Here is a 25,101-nt window from a genome sequence, read left to right on the forward strand (position 1 = left end):
ACAAATGACACCATGGAAGTATACTTAACAACGTGTGACGCGTACAGACATCCATGTGTGATTAGTTGTCTACAAAGCTTCGGTGTTGGTCAGGGCGTTCCAGCATTCATGGTTGCCTAGCAACCGGCGTCATGCGCGCTAGCTGACGCTACTTGCCGTCGACGGCTTTACACCCTCCACAGCTGACTAATATCAGCGGTGTTGCAGTCGTCGCGAGCAAAACCATGCAGGAGCAACGCCGATCAGGAAGATATTTCTCCTCCGGTCTTTGCATCCGCTTTTGAATACTCTTCAGTTGGCAAAGGTGAGCCCAAACTCGTCAGTTGGCAAAGGTGAGCCCAGGAATCCCGGGTATCCCTCACATAGCTGGGACACAAGTTCGTTTTTAAAAAATTTGTAAATTAACAAGCAGCCCTCATAAAATAACCCTTTAAGACACATGTGACTCTTTCCCTTACAGTGGGAAACAGCACCGATTGTGTTTGAAATCCGTGAACTCTCAAGTACCATTGATTCAGAGCATCCCCTGTGGAGCATCGTTTGGCAGATTCATTACACCGCCATTAAGGTGAGCCTAGGGATCCGGTTTTTGATATCGTTACTAGACGACTTTCAAAAGGTAGGGATTCTATTATTAAACACGTGACCTCTTCCCTTTCAGCCAGGAAGGAGTACTGGCTTTCATTATTTTCTGCGAATCAGTAAGCAGGACCACAGTCGGGGGCACAAGTCGCTGTTGCACCGACAGGTAAGAATTGTAAAAGGAACCTTGGCATCAATACTTGCCCTTAATTCTTAATGAAGCACTAATTAGGCTCCTTTTTTCAACAGAACTGATTTATACAGTTTTCTCACCACCTAAAGCCCGGCTGGGTTTATAAGAAGGTGAGTCTTTTAATGATCATAGGCTATTTGGTGGCCTATACCCAAGATTAGAATCCATTCTTAAAGCCATCTTCCTTTAATCACTTAGGCTGTCCTCCCCCGCCCCACACAGTCCTGAAGAAGACCCGCCTGGACACCCCAAGTGCGCATCCAGAGGGTCGAAACGTCGACTAACAATATAGTGGACCTATTATATGAAAATCCTGTATTCAATACTGACAATTGCAGTGTACAGTTGTATAGTAGAAATAGTATAGGCCACGATAAATCCTTCCTGTGTCCCCCTTGTAAATAATGTTTGTATGTTTTGTTAGTCACACTTGCGTCGAGAGCACAGAGCACTAAAAGTCACGAATTGCACTTATTGTTCACTTTTCAGCCTTTTTGTAAATGATATACATTCGCAGTGTTTATGAATGATTACAATTTATAAAACGTTATAGGAATACATAGATGGTTTGGATTCTGTTTCTTAAAACAATTTTTTCTGGAAACACTTTTAAGTATAGAGATGTTGGAATGCTACATATGGTTATGAGATAGCAAAAGAAATATGTTGCACCCAAATGAACCAACTGTTTATAATATAAATTTACTGCCCAGGTTCATAGAGATACTGGGTTAACCCCATTGGATATTGAACTCCTTTAAGGACCGGAGCTGGTGTAATTTATTGTCCTTTTTAAAGATCAGGCAAAAGGGGTGGCCCCAACTATAAGAGATGTTTTGCTACTGGAGGTATGTCGTGACTGGCCTGCAGGTCCTGCGTTTCTGTAGTGTAAGTGTGGACAAGTCTTGATACAGTACTAGGGACTGACCCTTGAAGGACAGAGGGTGTTGCTGTCGCGCCTTCTGCAGGATTTCTTCTTTTGTGCAGAAGTCCTGCACACAAGCCAAATATCTGGAGGGGGAGTCGATGACGGCCGCGGAGGGCCCACTCTATGAACTCTGTCTATCCGGATCTCCACCTCCACAGGACGCCCCAAGATGTGGTTGAACAGTTCGCTAGTAAAACCGAACAGGTCTTTGGTGTCATTAGACAGCGCAATGCCCCGGATACGGACGTTATGGCGATGGGAACGGTTTTCTAGGTCTTCCATATGGGTCTGTAGATTGACCTGTTGGTCATGGATCCGGACTATCTCTTGGAGCAACGCCTCTATTTCGGTGTCGCGACTCTCACTTATGGTCTCCCGATCTGCCACACGTTCCCCTATACGGTCCACATCCCTACGCACTTCTTTAATCTCCTCAGCGAACTCCTTCTGCAAGGTGTGAATGTCCTCTCGTAAAGTGATAAAGAGCGATTCCAGAAAAGCTTTGGTAATGGGCTCCGCGCCCTCTGCCTGCTCCACAGCAGTATGTGTTGCACTCGCCGCCATATACTTGGTTTGCTGATTTGCCTGGGTCCTGACAAATAGGCCCTTAAGTCTTGTATCCTTTCGGACCCTCGTCGTGGACATAGCTGCCCTTGAGTTGTACGGGGAACGTCTACCAGGCCCGCCGCAACCCAGAGCCTCCCACCAGCCCCAGCCGGTCGCCTCCGGACAGCAAGCAGCCACTCCTGCCTAGAGACCCTCTCCGTGACTCACCAAACAGACGTGGGCGGCTATGCCTTAAATTCCAGACTGCGCAGTTGTTACTTGCCGCCAGCACACTTCAAAGGGCTGTTACATCGTCATCTACCAGTCCGGTCAGTGTCCCAAGGCCCATGTTGATGCCCTCTAGCCTTCAGAGGAAAAGCGCACCCCTCCACGCTTCACAACTATCACTTCCGAGTCTCCCAGCCGCTCTCTCCGGCTCAAGGATCTCTCCCGGCCTCGCCAAGTAAACTTACACCTCCGTTGCCTTTCGCCGCCTCCGCTTCGTATTTTCTGCTGTGACCCCCTGCGTCCACACACGGCCGCTTCCTCCGGCCTCTGTCACCCACCCAAATTCTTATTACAAAAAACAGTGGACCCTAGTAGTTTGGGGGATCAGGGTAAGAATAGACACAAACTGGAATAGTATTCATGCCCTTTGTCCAGCCGGACAGGAATTTATTTGGCGATGCACACAATCAGAAAGTAATGTCAAGAGGGCACAGCCCGTGACCTACAGTGAACAAGACAAAACAGCAAGTATAGGCAAGAGCGAGCAAATCGGTCTGTATACTTATAATCAGTGAACAGACTTGATTGTAGTTTGAGTGACCATTGTACATAGCATTCAAAAGCATATTCAGTACATATGATCCTATTGTGTCAACGACGTTTCGATGCTGAAAAACAAGATAAATGGCATCATCTTCAGGACAAATATATAAATCATGTTTTTCTTGGAATTATAAACAATTGCCTTTCATGCAAGGCAGATCCTTAGGCGGGTAGGTAGTACAGGTCGACAGGAGTGGTTCAATTAGGACCAATGATAGCGTGGATTTCAGGATATCCCGCTTTTGAGTCAATTAGACCGTCCAGATCACAGCTCGAGTTGTGCCTGTTGCAGAATAGCAGGACCCGGCATCTCTGGCGGGGACGCTATCATTGGTCCTAATTGAACCACTCCTGTCGACCTGTACTATCTCCCTGCCTAAGGATCTGCCTTGCATGAAAGGCAATTGTTTATAATTCCAAGACAAACATGCAAAAATTGCTTCTGTGAACTGTGTGTTGGATACAGAATGAGCACAAAAAAATTGAGTGTACTGTACCTGAACTCAGCACCAGCATCAAACAAGTTATTGAAATAGAAATCTATATTTCTCCACTTTCTCCCTGATTTATAAAAGCGATGCTTTTGAAGAATCACATGGAAGAGTAAATGTGCTGTACATGCAGACAATTCTTGGCATCTTTGCGTATGCTAAGATGGCAGTTGTGAGATAAAGTGTAGTAAATTCACTTTTTGGCTAGGTCTAACCAGCCTTGAATTCATTATAAGAGAGTAGGGAGTAGATCACTGGATTGCAATAATTTTCTGTCAACTGCTATCTTTATTTCACCAACCCAACATACTCGCATACAAACTGTCTATTCACTGGCACCAACCAAGAATGTTTGGAAGCATGGCCTACAGACAATATTTGGGTTAGGAACGTGGATAGATTTTCTAATATGTGGCTATTCCTATTGGGTACATCAGTGTTCATAAAATGTTAATCATTTGTAAGCCGTCACAATGAAATGTAGTGTGCAAAACCAAGTGAACACAATAAACAGTGCTTCTAGACTTGCAAGGTCAGATGAACATTTTCCGTTGGATTTCAGAAGAGTAGGGGTTTTGATTACCTTTTCTTTGCGCTGTAGTAGTAGAAATGGCACCCTCTCCCTCTCTTGCGGGTGATTATTTCTGGTGAGCTGCTGGATGGGTTCTGCCATCTCTGTGGGAAATTTAAAATAGAATTGTGTTAATATACCTTATTGTGATTTATTTCATGTTGATACTTCAGAGTAAATGACGGAACATTTAACATTTAAATACTGCAGCTTTCTGGGAGGGAACATTTTCTAAACATCTGTAGTTTGTTTTTTATGTTATGGTTTAATTTTTATACCACATAGATCATATATCTACACAAGCACTTGTTTTCCCCAGATGCGCATTTTCCTGGAAATTTTGAAAATTCTGACCTTTTTCCTGTTATATAAGAGTGGCCGCTCTCTTTGCCTTTTATTGAGGATGGCATGTTCTCTCTGGTATTGTTAGTAGTATGACATTTCAAGGCGGCCTGACATTTTAATGTTTATTGACCCTAGCTACATCTTTGACAGGATGGAATATATGACTTCACCATAAGGAAGGTGACCTTACTACTATACATGTAAGAAGCAGTGGACACGACAAATGTTCCATGGTACATCACATACTACACAGCCTCGTAAAAAGTAATTTTGCCCCAGCATCAGGGATGCAAACTGTATAAATTGTTGTGAATGATGGCTGTTGATTTTGCTCTCTGTACCATATAAATTGATTGGTATATGAACATCTGTGGAAAAGAAAATGCGAAAGATATAAAAATACAAGGTTTGCACGCAGAAACTACATATGCTCAGACGTGAGTCCCTTGCTCACTTTGCCACTGGATTCAAGCAAGCTGGGCTGAAGACGGCTGGAATGCCAGAAACCTGTCCTCGGAAGCTTGTTTCCGGTCCAGGGAAGGCATGGCTTGGCAGTTCCGGCTGGACTGTTCCCATGAGGCACAGGGTCAGACTGATTTTCATATAGCCATGTCTGAACTGGGGTGGCAGAGTGGGCTAAAGAACGGTGATGGATTAAACTCAGATCTTTTTACTGGGTGTGAGTGTTTGATTGGTTCAGATGCTCAATCCATTACCACCCCCTTTTGTACCGTGAAGTAGGTGTAAGGCAATGTGCTTGTGTTATGCAAAATCGCAAATAAAATGTCCTTGTCGCCGTAATGCTAGAGTATGGTGGTTAAGTTGTGAATTGCTGAACACGAGAATATCATAAGAACCAGGTTGAACAAAACACTAGAACTATACTGTAGAAATGAACAGAAGTATGTTTAAAAAAAAAAAGCTTATTTATTAAAACCCCCAGCAGAATTGCTGCTGGCCCAACCAACCAAAATAGAATACAGATCAAAACGTACACAGAAGGGAACAAGGCGAGGGGGGCGTAGCCTAACATCATGGCTGTCTAGCTGCATTCCTGCGGAGCTTCTGCCCCAGATGAATAATCCTCCCCGTATGCTGGCGTTGCGGACAGTTATCCCCGACGACGACAGCGAAATGCCCCCCAAGTAAGTGGAGCTAATGTCAGGGGCCACCTGCAGCGAAGTGGACCAAGAAACCGTCTGCAGCAATTTCAGTTCATCGGCCTGCCTGGTTTCAAAATGGCGGGCCTGGCCATAGTGCCGAATAAAGTCAAGCCTGCAAGACATTCGGCAGTGCCGAAACCCCACCTGGGGGCATCGTGATGTTGTGGAGCACCTCTGGTTGAGGTCCTGATCGCCCGCCCTCACCAATGGTGTATCGGCAGAAGGATGGAGTTGATGCCAGAGCCCAACTGGAATGTTAGTTACTTCAACTTTAACAGCATTGTGGGGCCCGGTGCCGCAGTAGGGGGATGACCCTGTGCCCTGGCTGGTGGTGGCGGAGCCGGCGGGCCCAAGTGCAGTGATACACCAAGACGGCGGGGATCGTGGCGTGGCGGCCTGCCTGACCCCATTATGGCGGCGGCTATTCTTCGCAAGGAGTACCGTTGAGCTGTGTGGGATACATCCTGGGCCCCGATTGGCGCAGCCACCCCGGAGGACCTTTATTAGGGAGCTGATCACTATTGCAGTGCGAGGGGTTCACTGCACGCATTCCAGACACCCTACTGGATCCAGAATAGCATACAGCCTTCTAGTGTGTGGTGTGAGCGCGGGGATATGTGGGTCCGTGAGTGGAGGGTACGTGAAGCGTCATTCCTCGTGTGTGTGCGCCGAGAGTACAGTGTGGGGGTCAGCTGTGAAGGGGAAGTCCCCTCCCAGTGACTGTACATACCTGCGGGCCTGGGACATCCAGCTGGGGGGCGGAGGGGGCGGTTGCACAGAGATCCCCTCTAATAACAGGGAAAATGCCATTGCACCCTGATATCCCCTGAATTGGGACAACTGGAGCAAAGACATTCCGGACCTGGGGTGACGGTCCTGTCCGGCGCATTGATAGAGGTTCCAAGACCCCAGGCCCTAGAAAGGAGAGAGGGACTGTCAGAAACGGCTGGACTATGGGCAAAGACAAACAGGCGAGGGGAGCCCAGGCCAACAAGATACTGCAGTATATGATATTGGGCTGATGACATGCGACCATTCCCCATGTGTTTCTGCACAGGCTCAATATCCTGGAACCATGGCCCAAGATAAAGCTGACATCCTAGCTGCCTTAGAGACTCTCGATTAGCGCTAGAAGCTAAGATGGATACCATGGCAATGGATATTAACCATCTGCGCCTGGACCTGCGGAAAGTAGCGGACCGAGTCACTACGACGGAAGGGGACTTGGGCACGATGCGGGAGGAGAGAGCTGAAGACGCGGAGGGGCGATCGAGGAGAAATAACCTCTGATTTCTTGGTTTCCCAGAAAAAACGGAGGGCCCGGCGGCGGACCTGTTCCTTGAACAATGGATAGGGTTGGCTCTCACCAATATCAGACTCTTTAAATGTTTGCTATAGAAAGGGCCCATTGCTCCTGGGACCCCCTCCGAGACCAGGGGCACCGCCTAGAGCCATGATCGCTCGTATATTCAATTTCAGAGACGGGGATGCTACACTGCAGCGTGTGCGCAATCATGGCCCTCCCCGGTTTGATGATCAGGATATCCAGATCTTCCCTGATTATACCAAGAAGGTACAGGACCTTCGGAATTATTTCCTAGGGGTCAAAAAAGGACTCGGGTCATAACATTAAAGACAGTCTGATGTTTCCGGCCCGGCTTTGTGTTCAGCATGACGGCAAGGTCCTTTTTTACTCCACACCACAGGAGGCCATGGACTGGATGGGCTGGAGAGGTCTCGCCGGACAAGACCAAAACAGGGGCTGGCGAGAACAACGAGGAAGACATGGCTGACAGAAAAGTCAACGCTGCACCACTGGAGAACGGAAACATGCGCCCGCAAGGCTCCTGAGATGGGACAGATAGCGGTGAGCCCAGACAGCATGGTACAGACAGACTTGGAAGACATACCAATACATAACTCGTTCGCCCCACTTTTCCTGGTACAGGAGACTCAATCGCAAGAGGAGGGAAGACCTAGCTGAACTGTGAACTTAAACAGCAACCCCTTAAGACTAACAATTGGGGAAAATGGAACAAAGGGGTGCCGAGTGGACTGCTACGGACTCAGCAGCGGTAAATATAAGGTTCAGCAACATGAGTGATAATCGTAGCTTGTTAGACTATGAGACATAGATTTACTACCGGGTTTGAGGCACGGAAAAGCCGCAATCCAGTTTTGAATGTCCCAGCTGTGATGCCCTGGCGCTGTCTCGTCATGCCTCAAGCTGGATGGGGGCGGCCTGGTGCCCGGCAGTCTGGGCGAACTTCAGACCACCTTTTTCTCTTCGAACTCGTCTATTGTTTTGATTGAACGTAAATTTGGGGATTGGGGCGTAGGGTTGGGGGTGATTTAATGTTGGGGCAAAGTCCCGACTCCTTGGATAATGGTTGCGCCTTGGGGGTTCGATACTACTGCCTTGGGGAGGGGTGGGGGGGCATATGAGTTTACACAGTTTGGTTACCAAGTTTAGAACCGGAAGTTCGCAGAGAGGGTATCCCGAGAATCTTACCAGTCCGACCAGGGCAATCGCCCGGGTATATTGAAAGGTTTCCCCCAAAAAGATGAGGGGTCGATGTATGTAATCATGGCAGACACTGCTCAGAAATATAAGTTCATTAAATGGAGCGTTAGGGGGCTAAATAATATGACTAAACTGATTTGGATCTCTGCATACCTTAGGGGTATAAAGTGGACCTAGCATTCTTTCAAGAAACACACTTATAGGGGGACTGCTTTAAATATGTCCAACTCGTGGAGGGGCCAGTTTTTTTAAACAACATGCTCCGGATTTGCCAGGGGCACGATGATATGGATGGCGCCGGGGGTCCCATTTAGAGTGGGGAAGTCTAACCCTGATCCATTGGGAGGGTATGTTATAGTGGAGTGGACACTCGATGGGCGAAAGGCCAGCCTTGTAAATGTATATGCCCCAAACAGTTATGACGGAGCGTTCCTGCGGTCAATTCTGGGCTTTGTGGATTTTGCTCCAGACGTAGAACTGATTATGGCAGGGGACTAATTCCGTGCCCTGGCTAGGCAACCCACCAGACCCGCAGCTAAACCTTGAACTACAGAAGCTATGAGTCAGCTTTTAACCAATTATAACTTGTTGGATATATGGCAGCATCGCAATCTCTGCTAAAAAGTATACTCCTGTCATGCACCCACAACAAACTCCTATAGCAGACTGGACTATTTTTTTGTAAAGGCAGGAATAGCGAACAGAATGAGGAGGCACAATATCTGGACCGATACTTATCAGATCATTCCTCGTTACTGATAATGTACACTTTGGGTAAGCCAAGATCTAAAATCCTGTTGTGGGGAATAAATACTGAGGCACTCACTGACCCAGTTTATAAAGATGCAATTGGTAGGGAGCTACAGGGGTACTTCGTAGTCAATTGGAACACCACTAGTACTAACGGTATGGAATGGGATGCTTTGAAAGTGGTCATACGGGGGCTTGTATGTCCACTGAAACCGTGGTTAAAACTGTCCTGGAACGAGATTTGCAAAACCAGGAACGGCAATTAGCTGTCCTGGAAAATGCACTACCTACTGATCTGGAGGGACCCACTGAATGGACAGCACAAAGACAATAGGTGGGGGAGCTTTGGGACACTCTAGACAAATACCACACACGTAGAAGTAGAAGAAGATGGTATGCAGAGGGCGATACGGCTGGCCGACTACTGGCACGGCTAATTAATATAGAGCCACAACCCCGACCGATCCTGGCAATTAAAACTGACTGACAGCGAATGGTCTATACACAACATGAAATTAAGGAGACATTTGCCATCCATCTAACTAAAATTTACACTGAACCCCAGGAGCCCACTGCCATGCACACCTTATCAAAATTCCTAGACAAAGTAAATTGCCTAGCCTGGACTCTTAGGCCCAGGACTTACCAGGAGCCCCATTAGGGAAGAGGAAATGAGAGCTGCAATATCCCATGTGAAAAAGGCTAAATCCCCAAGCATTGATGGGCTAACGGCTGAGTTCTACAAGGAATATGCTGGGCTGGTGTCTTCCAGATTGTTGGAAGCTATTGAAGAAGCGAAAGAGTCGGGTGAATTACCCTGGTCAATTTGAGAAGCATTGATAGTGATGATTCCTACAGACCCATCTCTATGTTAAATGTAGATCTTAAACTCATCAGTCAGGTGCTAGCAAGTAGGCTGCTCCCATATCTTACCCAGTTGGTGCATGAGGATCAATCTGGGTTTATACCCGGTAGGAATACACGCAGAAGTATTAGTCGTCTGGCACACGTAATGCAGACACTTGGGAATAGAGCTTAAGAGAGCGCATTATCGCTTTTGGATATCGAACAGGCTTTCAGTTCGGTCTGTTGGGAATGCCTTTGGCAAGTCCTCCTAAAAATGGGACTGGGATCGGAGTTTGTAGCCTGGGTGCGACTACTCTATATGTAGCCCAAAGCAAGAGTCCCCGCGGGATGGTTTGCATCAGAGGCAATATCACTCCATAGGGGCACGAAACCGGGTCCCGCTGTTTGCCCTCGCAATGGAGCCACTGGCATGTTCTCTCCGGATGGAGCTGCAGGGACATGGCATCAGTATAGCTCTAACTGAACATATAGTTTCATTGTATGTGGACAACGCCTTGGTCTGCCTGCGCCACAAATCCTGATCGGTGCCAATATTGCTCAATATATTGGGGAGGTTTGGGGAAGCTTCTGGTTTACATATTAATAAAAATAAATCACAGCTGTTTCCAATAGGACGGCCAGGGTTGATTCCCAAGCTTTAGAGCTAGAACTCCCATGGGAACTGAATCCTGTGAGATACCTTAGGATCCGAGTGATCAGAGAAATAGATACCTTCTATGACCACAATATGGGCAGAGTAATAATGGGCCTCCAAGGGAGTATAAAATTCTGGAACACCCTGAAACTGTCCCTGATGGGGAAAATCGCTGTGATTAAAATGGTGGTGCTACCCACGTGTTTGTACACAATGCAGGGATCTTTTTATGAAATGCCACGCAGGGTATTCCGGGACTTGGACAGACTTCTCATCCAGCGGTTATGGAACGGAAAGAGGTGCAGGGTAAGCTTGGAGGTGATGAAACGACAATGGGGCAAAGGGGGTCTTGAAATCCCAGACCTAGCGCTCTACTATCTAGCATCCCAGTTGCAGCATGCAATAGCATGGCTGGACATAGATCCATCCTGGGAGCGTGCCCTGCTGGAGGGTTCTTATACTAGGGGACGGCTGAGGACATTGCTCTGGGCGACTAAGATACGAGGAGAGGAAACCCCCTGTTAATCAGACTCATCAGCACCATATGGGATAGAACAATCAGACGACTGATCAAAAGGGTACCCTATGCACCGGAGGCAGATATCTGGATTATGCCACAGTTCTCTCAAATAAAACAGGATAGGTCTGCTGAAAAGTGGAAGGAGGGGGGCTGTCTAATGTTTACTGACCTTTACCTAGAGAATAGATTCATTACCTACCAAGACTCAGTCGCTACGTTTGGACTAGGGACAGGTCAATTTTTAAAATATGCTAAAATAGCAGCTACGGCTCGCCACCTTTGGCCGATGTTCCCGGAAGCCCCTGACCCTACACGAACATTGGTTGTTATACTTGCAATGGCGGGTTGGCGGGCACTTGTTTCTCATTTATATAGGGCATTTAGAGAAGATAAAACAGTTAAGCCCCTGAAAATTGAGGAAAAATGGCAAGAGCTCAGTGCACATGTGATCTCGACAACAGACTGGGCAAAGATCCACGAAAATGTCAGAAAAAACATTAATTCAGCCAGAGACCCCAAATGCCCCCGTTGCCAGCACGTCCAAGCTGATTTTATTCATGTGTTTGGCATTGCCAAGTAATACAAAGATTTGGGGTAGAAATTCTAGAACAACTGAACAGAATCACGGGTTTGACTGTAGCCCTAGAGCTACACACATGCCTTCTTGGTTTGATCCCCAAGAATCCCAAATGTAAAACTACCAGACGGTTCCTGATATTGGGACTTGCGGTACCCAAGAGAAGAATAGCGATCCACTGGTTATCCCCCAGGGCCTGCAGGTGGACAAATGGAAGAAAGATTTTAAAGAATGGGCAATGGTTGAAGAACACCCCATGAGAAAGACCAGAAGGGATGTTAAACTTCCAGAGGTGCTGCTGGCGTGGGGGGTAATGATACAGGAGATAAAAGAACTGAGAGAGTTGATGTCCCGGGCCCCCAATGCCCTGGGGGAGAAAGACCACCACAGTGGAATAGTCAGCCAAAGTCAGAACATCGTGGTAATAGCCACATAATGAATTGAGATAGAGTTGGAGATAGGGTATCATTTAGGGACCGGTTAATTGAGGGTAGGGGGGTGGCTTAAATGAGTTCTTAAGTTCATTAAACAATGTATTTTACTTGAAAACTGATGTTCACTGGACAAAAAAGAAGGAACATTCAAAAAGGAACAGAAACTGTAGACATTAGTCTTGTCACTATGTACCAGTAGATTCATGTTGTGATACAATGTTTAACTGCTGTGACATGTATAATGCTTGTTATAATGGACAATAAAGAAATGTTTTTTAAAAAAAGGCAACAGGGCAAGGAGGTGCCTTGAATGACCTGGAGAGGGGAGCATGACATGGATCAAGGGAAGATACAAAACGAGACCAAAAATAAATGAAAACCTGATTTGAATGTGCTAAAAATAATAACTACTACATAGATGTTTAACAGAGCATTTTCAAGTGTTTCAGTTAATCATACGCACCGGACACAAATAAGACAGGAAAAAGGTAAATTACACAATTATGCCTTTTTAGATATAAGATATAGATTGTTTACTACTACATGGGATGAATTGATAGTTTTTTCTAAACTATTATTTCTTTCAGCATAAAATAATGCACAAACGCATTAGGAGACAGTTGATGTCAATGCTGTTACTCCCCTGCCGCAACCATTGATTCCACCACTTCCCAAGCACATAGTTGGGCGAATTAGTGCCCGGGATGTTATGTTATGTTGATATGATTTGTATAGCGCACTAATCACTAGAGAGGGTGTTCAGGCTTTTAGGCTGGTGTGTAGACCCCAAAGTGCTTATCCAAAGAACCAAGTCTTCAGCTTCTTGTGGAGCTCAAGAAGTGAGGAAGAGGCTATGATGTGGTGAGAAAGGTCGTTCCATGTCTTGGGTGCGATGTAGGAGATGAATGAATAATATAACTTTACATTTCCTTTAATGATATTTCTACCATTTCTAAATAACGGTAAGGTGTTTGATGATTTAGTAAATCGGAGTCAATATTCTGCTGTGGATTTTACTTGAGGTTGGTTATATTACAGTTTTGACTTTGTAGAAGTGTTACTGGTCAGTTTTATTTGCTTGTGGTAATAAAAAGACCACTACCATGGTGGGTTTGTAATACCCTTGAACTTGATTATTTTGGGAGCTTGATATTGACCTCGAGGTAAATAGAAGGAAGACACAATACCCCTTGAAGAATGTTTATGAACCTGTGGGCCATACAACCGGCTTACCAGTATACTTTAAAGTAAGACTAAAGTGAATAGTTGACCAGCGACTTGAATGCTATGTTACTAAAGGAAATCTGTAACACTATGCACTTGATTCATATTGCGGTATTTTTGTACAACTGATTTAGATGTGAGGCTGGACACTGGAGATAGTTGGTTATAAATGAAGATTGCACAATTCTCTTTGAGTTTGTTCAGCGTTATGAGTTACTTTCAGAAAGTATGAAGTACAGTCAGTGTGTAGATTTGTAACATAGCTATCCATCGTTTGGTACATATTTCACACTGTAGCTTTGATACATAATAATGCAATTTTCCAGTTACATATGATTGTTAGAATCAGGGTGTATTCCCAAACAGACTCAACACTGTACTCAGGCGAAATGGTAGAGGAGCTTGTTTGTTTACATATGTTTTATGTGATGGTTATTCGTTTAGTGAATGTGGAATAACAGCTGATTTGAGGAAAGATTGTTTTCTAAAATGTTGTGCAAGTTGGAGGTGTTTCTTTTGTATTATTTGATTGTGGGTTTTCTGTGTACTGTATTACTGTTCTGTATTATGCCTGATTATCTCTGGTAGCTTTAAGCTGTTTGGCCAACCACAGAAAAGAGAGGACAATACATGGGATTGATAAAGATAAACGTTTTCAGAAAGCAGACCTACATGTAGCACTAGTTTCTTGCGGTGGGCCCATAGGTGAGAGACGGCAACAGATTAGGAACAAGCATTCTATCTGGTTCTTTAGAAGAGCAGAATTCTTGAGTTGAGATGCGAATCTCATGTTGTTACTTCTTAGGATAAAGAGAACAGAAGTTAGTTGGTTGAGCTGATGAATTGATTTGTAAAGGAGCCAAGTTGATATCTTCTCCTAAGGGGAAGCCAGCATGCTGAGGGTACAGAGGACTGTAAGACCTTCAACATTCTGGAGCTTCTTTGCATTTTATAGCCCAGACTTTAAAAAACTGACTATAATGCACTGGCAGTGTTTTCATGGAAATCATTTTGTGGTTTTAGCTTTCGTAAGTTGACTGATATGAGAAGCAAGAGTGTGGTATAGAATGTGAGTTGGAGATTTCGGGCCCTGCTGGTGGGGATAGGTTGATACGAATGGTGAGGAGAAGAGAATTGTTATTAGATTCATGATTTCAGTTTTATGTATTAAATGTTTTATTGAGCATAGGCAAAAAATGCACCTCAGCGACTTCTGTAAGGGCCGCCACCATTCTAGGGAGGCCGGGGTCAGCGACCCCGCGGATACCCATCATAGGGCCAGCGGGTACATCATTTTATTAACACAGCAAGCCGCCTACAACCCAATGGGCCGGCCGCGTCTTAAGAGGTGCTACAACGGTGCAAGCTGGTCAGTGCTAGTGCATTGTAAGAAAACACGAGAAACAAAGAACTGTGAACAACCCCACCACCCACCCCACCCCAGCCCTCCCTTCTCCTTGTCCATGTCCGGAATCCAGCTCTAGGTCGCGAACCATCCTCAACAGTCAGTGGACGCCACGCGCGTGGGGTCTGTGCGCTTACGGGTATGTGTTTTGGGGTCCGGGAGAGGTGTTTCGGCTAAGCGTAGCAGACGCAGGTAGCGCGGGCAGCTCACCTCCCGAAACTCCCCGGTGAGCAAGGCGAGGAATGGTCGCCAGAGTTCCGCAAACTCCGCCCCCCTCCCTGATGCTGCCAGCGATAGTTTCTCCATTCCCAGGATCGCCCACAGTCTATGAAGCCACCCCAGTTGTTGCGGCGCTTGGGTCGCCCTCCAGTGTGCCACAATGTTTTGGACCGCAGCCCCAAGTGCAAGTGCAATCAGGCGCCCGCGCCAGGATTTCAGAGGATACATGAGTGCGTTTGAGAGGCCTAGTAGAATGTACGCTGGGAAGCGCGGCAGTTGTGTGTCTAGATGAGCATCTATAAGATCCAGGATAGGGTCCCAGTAGGGGCGCAGCGCCTTACAGCTCCATAGCAGGTGTTCCAGCGTCCCTAGTTCCCCACATCCCCTCCAGCATCTGTCACTGATCCGAGCATCCCATTGGTGTAGCCTTTCAGGGGTGTGGTACCAGTATGTTGCTACCTTAGTTAAAGTCTCGGTAAGGCCGGTGTGGTGCGCCGAGTGCCTGGCTCTATGGTACACCCCCTCCCATTCCTTTCTAGTGAGCTGCCTCCCCAGGTCCCTCTCCCACCGGACTTGGCCCGCATTGTAGGTGTGTGCTTGCGTGAGGAGCAGCTGCTGATAGAGGTCCGATATCAACTTCTTATCCGAGGTGCGCGTCAGCAGCCATCGTTCGTAAGGTGTGAGGGGCCGTTGGGCTCCGGGTTGGATCGAGGGGTGGAGCACCCAGTGGCGCACCTGCAGGTACTGCAGGCGTTCTGATTCGGCCACGCCGTAATCCGCCTTGACCTGCCGGAACGGCAGAATGCCCTTGATGTCGAACATGTGTCCTGCCGCGCGACAGGGTGTCGTCCGCCACGTCGTGAACGTGCCGGTGTCCAAGCCCGGTGTGAAGTCTGGATTCTCAAAGATGGGAGTCATGGGCGAAGGGAAGGTGGTCAGCCCCTTGGCCACGGCTACTCTATCCCACACTCGCAGAGCGGTGCTGGTGATTTCAGAGGCGTACAGGTTAGGGGGACGGTGTCGACGCGGAATGAAGGGCACGCCTTGGAGGGTACGGCCGGCCACCGCCTGGTCCAGGAAGAGCCAGTGCTTACCGGACTCCAGCTGGAACCATTCCACAAAGGTGCGTAGCTGTGCCGCCTGGAAGTACAGGGTAAGGTCTGGAACGCCGACGCCCCCGTTCGCGGGGGGTAGGGTGGCGAGAGTATGCTTGGATCTGGGTCGCCGGCCGTTCCAGATGAACCGTGACAGTTCCGACTGAGTTTGTTGGAGCCAACCCGCCGGGGGGTTCAGAGGAAGCGTCTGGAACAGGTACAGAATCTGCGGTAGCAGTGTCATTTTGACTGCGGCAATTCTGCCTAACCACGACAGCGTAAGTGGCTTCCAACGCCGGAGCTGCTCCCGGAGTTTGTGGGTGAGGGCCTCATAATTGGCCCGCGCAGTGCCTCGGACAGTGGGAGCCAGGCGAACGCCCAGATACGGGACGGTTACGTCCGACCATTGGATTTGGAATTCCGATTTAATCTCGTCCACCACATCCGGGCTTAGTGAGATGTTCAAGGCCTCAGATTTGGCTTCGTTGATTTTGAAGCCCGAGGCCAGGGCGAAGGTGTGTAGCTCCACAAAGAGAGCGCGCAGGGATCGCATCGGGTCAGTGAGGGACAGCAAGACGTCGTCGGCGTACAGGCTGAGCTTATGCGTGTCGGCCCCATATTTAATACCTGAAATGAGAGCATGTTGCCGCACCCTCTGAGCCATCGGCTCCATGTACAATGCGAATAGGAGTGGTGACAGCGGGCAGCCTTGGCGCGTGCCTCTGCCAATGTCGAACCTCGGGGAGGTATGACCGTTCACTCGTACCGCGGCGTTGGGCCGGCGATAGCAGTTGAAGATGCGGTGGCGGAGTTTCTCCCCAAAGCCGAAGTGGCGGAGGGCCTGATCAAGGTACGGCCAGTGTACTCTGTCGAAGGCTTTCTCCGCATCGATGGTGAGCAGCATGCATCCGGGTTTAGTGCGTGATCCGGCCTCAATGAGGTGTAGCACCCGCTTGGTGTTGTCGCTGGTCTGCCGTTGGGGGATAAAGCCCGCTTGGTCGGGGTCTATTAGTTGTTGCATATATGGGGCGATGCGGCTCGCTAGTATGCCAGTGTAGAGCTTCAGATCTACGTTCAGTAGCGATATGGGTCTGTAGGAGCCGCATACTGCCGGATCACGACCCGGTTTGGGAATAACAGAGATAGACGCCTCCAGCAGGTCCGGATGTATGGCGCCGGGCGTGTCAAATGTATTGAATAGGTCGCGCAAGAGGGGGGCAAGCTGCTGACAAAAGGTCTTGTAAAACGCCGCAGTATAGCCGTCGGGTCCCGGGGATTTCCCGACCTTGAGGCGGGCAATGGCCGAGATGACCTCTTCCAGGCCTATGGGCCGCTCCAGGAAGTCCGCCTGGGCTTGGGTAAGGGCGGGGAGGTCCGCGCCCCGTAAATAGGCTGGGCCGGCGTCAGGGTCCAGGTGATCCGCGTCGTAGAGCGCCGCGTAGTAATTGCCAAAAGCCGTCGCAATCGCTGCGTTCTCCGTGACCAGGTCGCCACTGGGCAGCCGGAGAGAGCTCACTTGTTGCCTCTGAGTTTGCGCCCGAAGCCTACTCGCCAGCAGTCTCCCGCAGCGGTCGCCACCGGTATAGTAGACGTGTTTGAGGCGCATCGCGGCGTATTCCGCCACATCTTGGTCCAAGGCCGCTAGCATTTTCCGCTCGGCACACAGTTGACGCCATGCTCTGGATGCCCCGGTGCGCTGGTGCATCTGTTCTAATTCCGCCACGCGCTGGGAGAGCTCGGCTCGTTTCAGCTCCCTCTCCTTGTTGTTGGCCGTGGCAATGGAAATAATTTCCCCGCGCAGGACCGCTTTAAGGGCCGCCCACTGGGTCGCCTTGGTGGTGTCCTCATTGGCATTGTGCTCCAGAAAGCGGTCAATCGCCATCGTGAGTCGGGCCTGGGTGTCAGGCAGCTGTAAGAGACCGTCCCGCAGTCTCCAGTGCCGTTGTGGAGCTGGCATGGCTCCCACCCGAAGCGTCGCCGCCACCGGGGAGTGGTCCGAGAGCGATGCTGGTAGTATCTCCACGCTCTCCACATGTAGCGCTAGCTGCGAGGAGCCCAGGAAATAGTCTAGCCTCGCATATGTCTTATGAGCAGCCGAGTAATACGTGTAGGCGGTGGTTTGGGGGTGCGTGTGCCGCCAAAGGTCGATGAGGCCCAGGTCCGCCAGGTGCGCGTGACCTGCCGCTGTGAGCGCCCCTACTTGACCGGATCTCTGACCCGAGCGATCCGCCGTGTTATGAAAGACTATGTTGAGGTCCCCCCCCAGCAGCAAGTGAGTGTGTGTGGTGGCTGTAACGGTCTCTAGAGCTGTATGCAGGAACTTTTCTTGGCCCTCATTCGGACCATAAACAGAGCCCACAAGCAAGGTGTGGCCCGCGAGTTGGAAGCTATAGAGTAGGAGCCGCCCTCTAACTTCGGCTTCTTTTTGGAGGACTTTCCCCTCAAAGGACTTAGCCACTAGGATCGCCACCCCTGCAGACTTCTTCGGGGAAGAGGAAAAGAACTGCCACGGGAACGCGCGGGATTTGAGTCTATGCTGGTCGCTGCGCACAAGGTGTGTTTCCTGGAGGAGGCAGATGTCTGCCTTGGAGCGCTCGAGATAGGATAATATCGCCCTGCGCTTGTTCGGGCTGTTAAGACCCCGCACGTTAAGCGTAAGCACTATGAGGTGTCGTGGCATATCTGGGATCGTACGAGTAAAGCCAAGTCTGCCCGGTGGCCGTGAGTGTGGGCCCGCGGGTCGTGAAAGACGCTGCGCCAAGGGCCGCGGTAGGGCAACTCTCGGCGACCGAACCTTCTGGACAAGGAGAACCCTCCCACCCCTCCCCCCTCACTCCCCAAGACCCCCCCAACCCAAACTGTCTCCCCAGGTCCCCGCTCAACTGGAGCAACTGGAGCAACCTCCCCACCTGGAACCCCCCCTCTCTCAGTGCAAACATTTCCCATCCAACTCCCCGTGCCCACCCCCCTACCCAATCCTCCTCCCCAACTGGCAAAGAAATATGGTCCAACATTGTCCCAGGTCCAGGCTCATGGCCACTGGACCCGTGGTAAGGTAAGTCCGTAGAATGGGGGCCGTGGCGGCGTCGCAAGCAGGTCGGCCTGCTCGAAGCACTCCGCCACAGACGAAAAGACAGAGTCACCATCAGGGAAGACCCAGGAGCGCTCTGCACGCGCCCCCGCCGCCGGACTAGATTAGCCCGAACCCATCATGGCTTGTGGAACCAGTGCGTCGCTCTCCCAGCGCTCAGCTATTGTTCGTCGGCGCCAGGCCCTGCGCCACCGTCTCCACTGCAGCCCTCTGACCCTCTTCTATCTCGGTTGCCGCGGGGCGTTTCGGCCTGCGTCTGCGTCGTTGCTGCTGCCAGCGGCCCGGGCCAGTCTCATTAGAAGTCTTTTTTCCCGGCGACCCATCGTCGACCACCGGCTCCTCCAGGCCCAGCACGCGGCAGGCGTCTCTGATGGTGCGTGGCTGATGAAGGACATTGCCGAGCCGAAACACCAGGCGGAAGGGGTGCCCCCAGCTGTAGGAAATGTTGCGCTGTCTCAGTTCCGCCGTCACTGGCCGAAAGATGCGCCGTTTCTCTAGGGTAAGTGCAGCCAGATCCTGGTAGAGCGCCGGTGAATGGTCGCCAAAGGTGATCCTCTCCATGCGGCGTGCCTTGCTCAGGATCTCCTCTTTCGTCCTGAAGTCCTGCACGCACACCAGAATGTCCGGGGGGTACGTTGCGTCGGCCCTCGGCGGGCCCGTCCGATGGGCCCTGTCCAGTCGCAGGGGGGCATCCTCCTGTCGGCCCAAGATGTGGTTGAAGAGACCCTGCGTGAACCGAAAGAGGTCCTCCGTGTCCGGGGCCATTTTCACTCCTCGGATCCTGATATTATGCCGCCGGGAGCGGTTCTCCAGATCTTCGGCATGTGTCTGGAGATCCACCTGCTGGTCATGGATGCGGGCCAACTCCTGCCTTAGGGCCTCTATTTCGGCGTCCCGGGTGTCGCTCTTTGTTTCCAGGTCTGCCACTCTCTCCCCTATGGCGTCGGTGTCGCGGCGGACCTCCTTGATCTCGTCCTGGAGCTCCTTCTTTAGGGCGTGGATGTCCTCCCTCAGCCCCGTGAACAGGGACTCCAGAAAGGACCGCGTGACTGGAGCCTCGGGATCCGCTCCCCCAGGGGGCGATGGGTCCACCGTCTGCTTGTCCGTGTCTCCCCGGGGGTTCGCCCCCAAGGGGCCATTCCGCTTCCCCACGGTGGGGGGGGTGAAGAGATCCTTGATGGTGCGGTCCTTCCTGGGCCTTCCGCCGGACATACCGTCTCCGAGACCCCAGCCGCGTCTGTCGGAATCACCTTCAGCCGGCCGCGGACCGATCTTCGGGCTTTGTGGGCACCGCTCCGGCCCCGGGACAACCAGTGCAGCGTGAGTGGCACCCCCGCGATCCTCCCAGTCTTCCTCCACTCCGGGGGAGCAGTGCGACGTGGCCGCTCCACAAATCTGCAGCCGGGTTCAGGGGGGGCCGCGTGATGGGCGCAGGGGCGCCGGCTTTAGAGGGCGGGGCGGGGAGCGCCGGCCGGACCGGGCGGGAGGCCGCCCAAGATGGCGCCCGCGGCACACCACGGTGCACTGTCTGGGGGGCGAGAGTCCAGTATGGTCGCTGGGGCCTCCTCGCGGCGTGGGGGGTCCGCTCGCCTCCGTGGGGGTCGTGGCCGGGGGGGCTTGGCTGCTTGTGTGGGCGTCTCCAGCGTCCGCTCAGGATGAGGGCCCTCGTGCTGTCCCACCACGTGTGTGGCCCCTATGGGTCCTCTCCGCGCCCCCCGCGCCGACCGGCCACCACCTCCCCTGTCGAATGCCCAGGTGCGCGGGTGCGGCTAGGGACCGGGGCAATGCTGCAGGCGGGGATCGGCGTCCACGGGGGGCTTTGCCAACAGGCCCCGCGCCGGCCGAATGTGCTCTCGACTGTCCCGGCCTGCCGTCGTGTCCCGCTGCCAGTGGACGGGTCTGCGGGGGCGCCAGCCAGTCTCCGCTGACCCCCCGTGGAAGGGGGTCTGCTGGGCCGGGGGGGTGGGGGCCTCCTTCACCACCTCTCCTCACCTCCTTGATTTGGGGTCATCCGCTCGACCCAAGCCGAGTCCGCCGTCGACTGCCACCAGCCAGGCACTCCGGGCAGCAGCAGGTCCGTGTGGCGAGCCCGCAGAAGCCCCCGACAGGTGGTCACGGGGGCCTCGCGCTCAGCCGCGCGGGCCGGGCTCGCCGGTGCAGCAGCTGCCGGGCACAGACGCCCGTGACTCGGCCCGCAGACTCCGCCCCTCGCGGCCTCGCTGTCGTGCCGCGCTCCCTTCAGGCCATCAGCGCCGCCAGACCGCCGGGCCGAGCCCAGCCGGGGCTCCGCGCCGGGAATCGACCACACAGCTGTCCAGCAGTCCCCCGCAGCAATGCCGGCCTCAGCCCGCCGGGGAAGTGCTCGGTTCAGGGCGTTTCGCTAAAAGAGACGCTGTAGATAACGGCCGGCGGCGGGAGCTCCGACAGAACACGTCTGCTCACGCCGCCATCTTGGCCACGCCCCCATGATTTCAGTTTTAAAGCAGATCCAATCATTTATCTCTCAGGGGTTGATGGTGTTAGGAAAGTCTTCAACTTGTGGAACACTCATATTGTTCCCAGTAGCAGAGTGCCTTTAGCATATCTTTTTAAGTGGATCTCATCTAAGTAAGAATGTCAGCAAAACAAGAGGAGTACTGTTTACTATGCAGGTGTATATCTGAGAAGAAGAGGAGGGATCAGATTTGATAAAAGAGATCTGCGAGAGGGTCATGAAAATTGCTGTCCCTGACCTGTTGCTGATAGGTGTAGATAGTTCATATATAACCCTCATTAACTGTAAATGTGTGAAGATTGACACAAACCGTCTGTTTTACTTAGAGAACATCATCGTTGTACTTTCTGTCCTAAACAATTTGATAATGTCTTGCATCCGGTATATATATTGTAAAGGCCTTGGTCGGTAAGGTACCAACTCTGAATTGGTGAAATAATTTACGGTCACAAGTTGAGGTAATTAGGTCCCAATACTGCTCATAATGTGGTTCAAATTTGATGTGTCGGAAGGTGTTAGACAATGTGGGACTATTGGAAGATGCATACTGTCGGGTGTAAATCCAATCCCAATGTGCTGTCTTAAGTTCATTTTTTGTTGGAAAAGCACTTCCCTCTTGAGAGGACCACAACCGAACCAGGCCTAGCTCAGTGAGAATATATTTAACACCTCTAAACCACTCTATTTTGTTGTTCACATCCAAATCCCGAATTTCCCGGACTGCCAACGCATAGTTGGTTAGTTCGGGAGTCACCCAGAGTCGTCTCCAGTATAAAACTGATCTGAATCGGGCGACATCTCTTAAGGAGTGACAACCCAAATCCAAATAGAGAGGAATTAGGGGGGTGGATTGTGGCAAACCTGTTACAGATCTTAAGAATTTGTTTTGAATTACCACCAGTGCATCCAGATTCATGTGTCCCCACAGTTCCGAACCATATAAAATTGCGGCACTAACTTTAGAATAGTATATCTGGAGTACCGGGGCCACGGGTTTGGTATGAGAACGTCTAAATTCCCTGAGCAGCGCACCCGAGAGTTGAGCATGTTTGACTATAAGACAATCAAGTTGAGGCTTCCAACTCATCTTTTTGTCAAGTGTAACCCCAAGGTATGAAAAAGTCTGTTTGTTCCAACCCACCTTCCCGCATCCTAACTTCACCGATTTGTTTCGCCGAGTTTTGGAGGACCATAAACCTTGTTTTGTCAACATTTACAACCAGGTCATGATCCTCACAAAACTCCTCAAATCTTATCAGGGCGCGTTGAAGACCCTGTCTTGTTTTCGATATGATGAGGGTGTCGTCGGCAAACATTAGGAGTGGGATCTTTTTTCCACCTAGACTCGGGGCATCGGTTGGACAATCTTCCTAATAATTCAAAACCCCATTAATATAGATGGAAAATTGTGTTGGTGCAAGGACGCACCCCTGCCTAAACCCCTTCTCAACCGGAAATTTGTCGGTAGTATGACCAGCCATATCCCACCTGACCTGGGCAAAGTTGTCTGTATGCAATTTAATTACAAAAGACAGAATCTCCAAAGGCATGCCCAGCTTTAACAGACTATGCAACAATTTGGAGCGAGGTGCTAGGTCAAAAGCAGACCTCAGATCCACAAACGCTGCATAAATTGCACCTTTCCCCAAAGTAACAGTGCGCCAGTAAATAAGAATGAACCTTAGGACCTGTTCCACTGTACTAATACATTGTCTAAAGCCCGCTTGGAGATCTGATAAAATGTGGCAGTCGTACGACCAGGCCTGAATTCTCCCTAGTATCACTCTAGCCACAACTTTTTGAATGCAATCGATCAAGCTAATCGGTCTGTAGTTTCCTGGAAGTGACCAATCCCCCTTTTTAAAGATGGGGATAATAACGGCGCCAGCCCAGGAACCAGGGACCGCTCCCTCTTGGTCGATAGCATTCATTATAAGTTGAATATATTTAGTCCAGGTTGCCAGGTCTTGGACAAAAAGATCTGCAGGAATGCAGTCGAGACCTGGCGCCCTCCCTTTTGGAACTTTGAGGAGTGCTGCTTCTACTTCCATACTAGAGATACTAAGTGGGGGATGGGAGAAAGGCACGACAAAAATATCCTGTGTGCCCAAGTTAATTGCAAATTGGCCTGTGAAAAGTGAGACCCACAGATCCGGCTCCACATGGTTAGAGGGATCTTTTCTGGAGTCCCCACTCCCCCATTTCATTAAATGCCAAAAATGTGACATGTCCCTTCCAGAACAAGCATGGAGGAGTTCCGCCCAGTGTGCCTTATCCCAATCCCGTTTTGCCTTACGTTTTGATAACTGATAACCCTGCCGCTTTTCTCTTATAGAATCCTGGTTCTTACTTCTAACCCCTTCCTTGTTGCCGTCGGCCATTGGCTGACGGCAGCACTACCTCCCCAGTGCTGCCGTCAGCCAATGGCCGACGCGGCCCGCCCGTTTTGCGGAAGTGCCGCACTGCGGGAAAATCGGGGCAGCGGTAAAGGGGCTAATTGCAGCAGCCAATAATCTATAAGCAACGCGACACTTGGAGTTGTACCATGGTGCTGCTTTGCACCCTGATGATGCAGGGCCTTTTGAATTGTATGTTATAAAAAAGCCTTTAAATGGTTAAAAAGATGCTCATGTATTTTACCAACTCCGTCCCTAGACAACCCAGTTTCTATCTCAGCCTGTATGGTAGCAGTAGAATTTGCTACCAAATGGCTCATAGCTTGCAACTTCACTGGGTCAAGGACTACCTTGGACCATTTAAGACGTCTGGTGTCATTAGTCAACTGGCCCTCTACGAAATCTAATCTATTATGCTGTGCATTCGATCTACTGAAAACAATATCCCGCAAAGAAACTACAAGTGGGTTGTGATGACTTTCAGGCCTATCGACAACCGTCATATCGAGCAATTCTGGCGAAAGTTCCATATTAACCATAAAGTACTCTGACTATGCCCAATGCTGAATGTTGCAGCCCTTTGCTTGTCAGACTTCGTGCGGCCATTGGCAGCTCTTATCCCGTGTTCTAGACACAAAGCTTTTTGCTGAAGAGCTGCTCTAGTCCAATTTTTTAATAGGAGTGATGTCCAGTGGGGGAATCAACCATTGGTCATCCTCTTCCAAGCTAAGATAAGTCCTAACAGTCCAGGGGTTCGAAAGTGCAATTAAAATCCCTTGCGATAATATTGCTGCTCCCTTTGTGTTGAGTTAAAAAAACATCTAGTACGTCTACTGTGTCTGTTGGCTTCCCTCCTAGCAGACCCTAGAATAAACATTAATAAGGACAATAACCTGATGGGTGCTGCGGGAAAGCTTTAGAATAACAATATCCAATGAATCGACTTCAATCTCCTCAAAATTGTAGGAAAGGGACTGTCTGGTCCAGATGGTCAACCCACCCTTGGGTCTACCCCTTTCACCCTGAACTGCTGGTTTGGAGAAATTTGTATATCCCTCGTGGAACACCTCATCTACTGCCCAGGTTTCTTGGAAGAATATGATGTCCTGCTCCTCAATAAATGTGGTCCACTCCATGGAGACTAGCTTACTTGTGAGCCCCGCAATATTCCAGGATGCTATTCCAAGGACTCCGAAGGACTCCTTAGATATACATTGGGAGG

At 50.2% G+C, this 25,101-nt stretch overlaps 2 protein-coding genes across 3 annotated transcripts in view; one reads left to right on the top strand and one right to left on the bottom strand.

Annotated features, from left to right (window-relative positions):
• The window catches only part of FANCM (FA complementation group M), an 861,212-nt gene that overhangs the window by 241,336 nt on the left and 594,775 nt on the right, over nucleotides 1–25,101 (top strand). The gene's annotated exons all lie outside the window — the stretch shown is intronic.
• The window catches only part of LOC147689781 (heme-binding protein 1-like), a 113,347-nt gene that overhangs the window by 60,865 nt on the left and 27,381 nt on the right, over nucleotides 1–25,101 (bottom strand). Inside the window, exon 2 of the mRNA XM_086937266.1 lies at nucleotides 4,155–4,246. Within this exon, the coding sequence (XP_086793392.1) occupies nucleotides 4,155–4,246 (92 nt within the window). The remainder of the gene's footprint in view (nucleotides 1–4,154; nucleotides 4,247–25,101) is intronic.

The sequence above is a fragment of the Lissotriton vulgaris genome, chromosome 9 (genome assembly GCF_964263255.1).
Source record: "Lissotriton vulgaris chromosome 9, aLisVul1.2, whole genome shotgun sequence".
NCBI classification, from domain to species: domain Eukaryota; kingdom Metazoa; phylum Chordata; class Amphibia; order Caudata; family Salamandridae; genus Lissotriton; species Lissotriton vulgaris.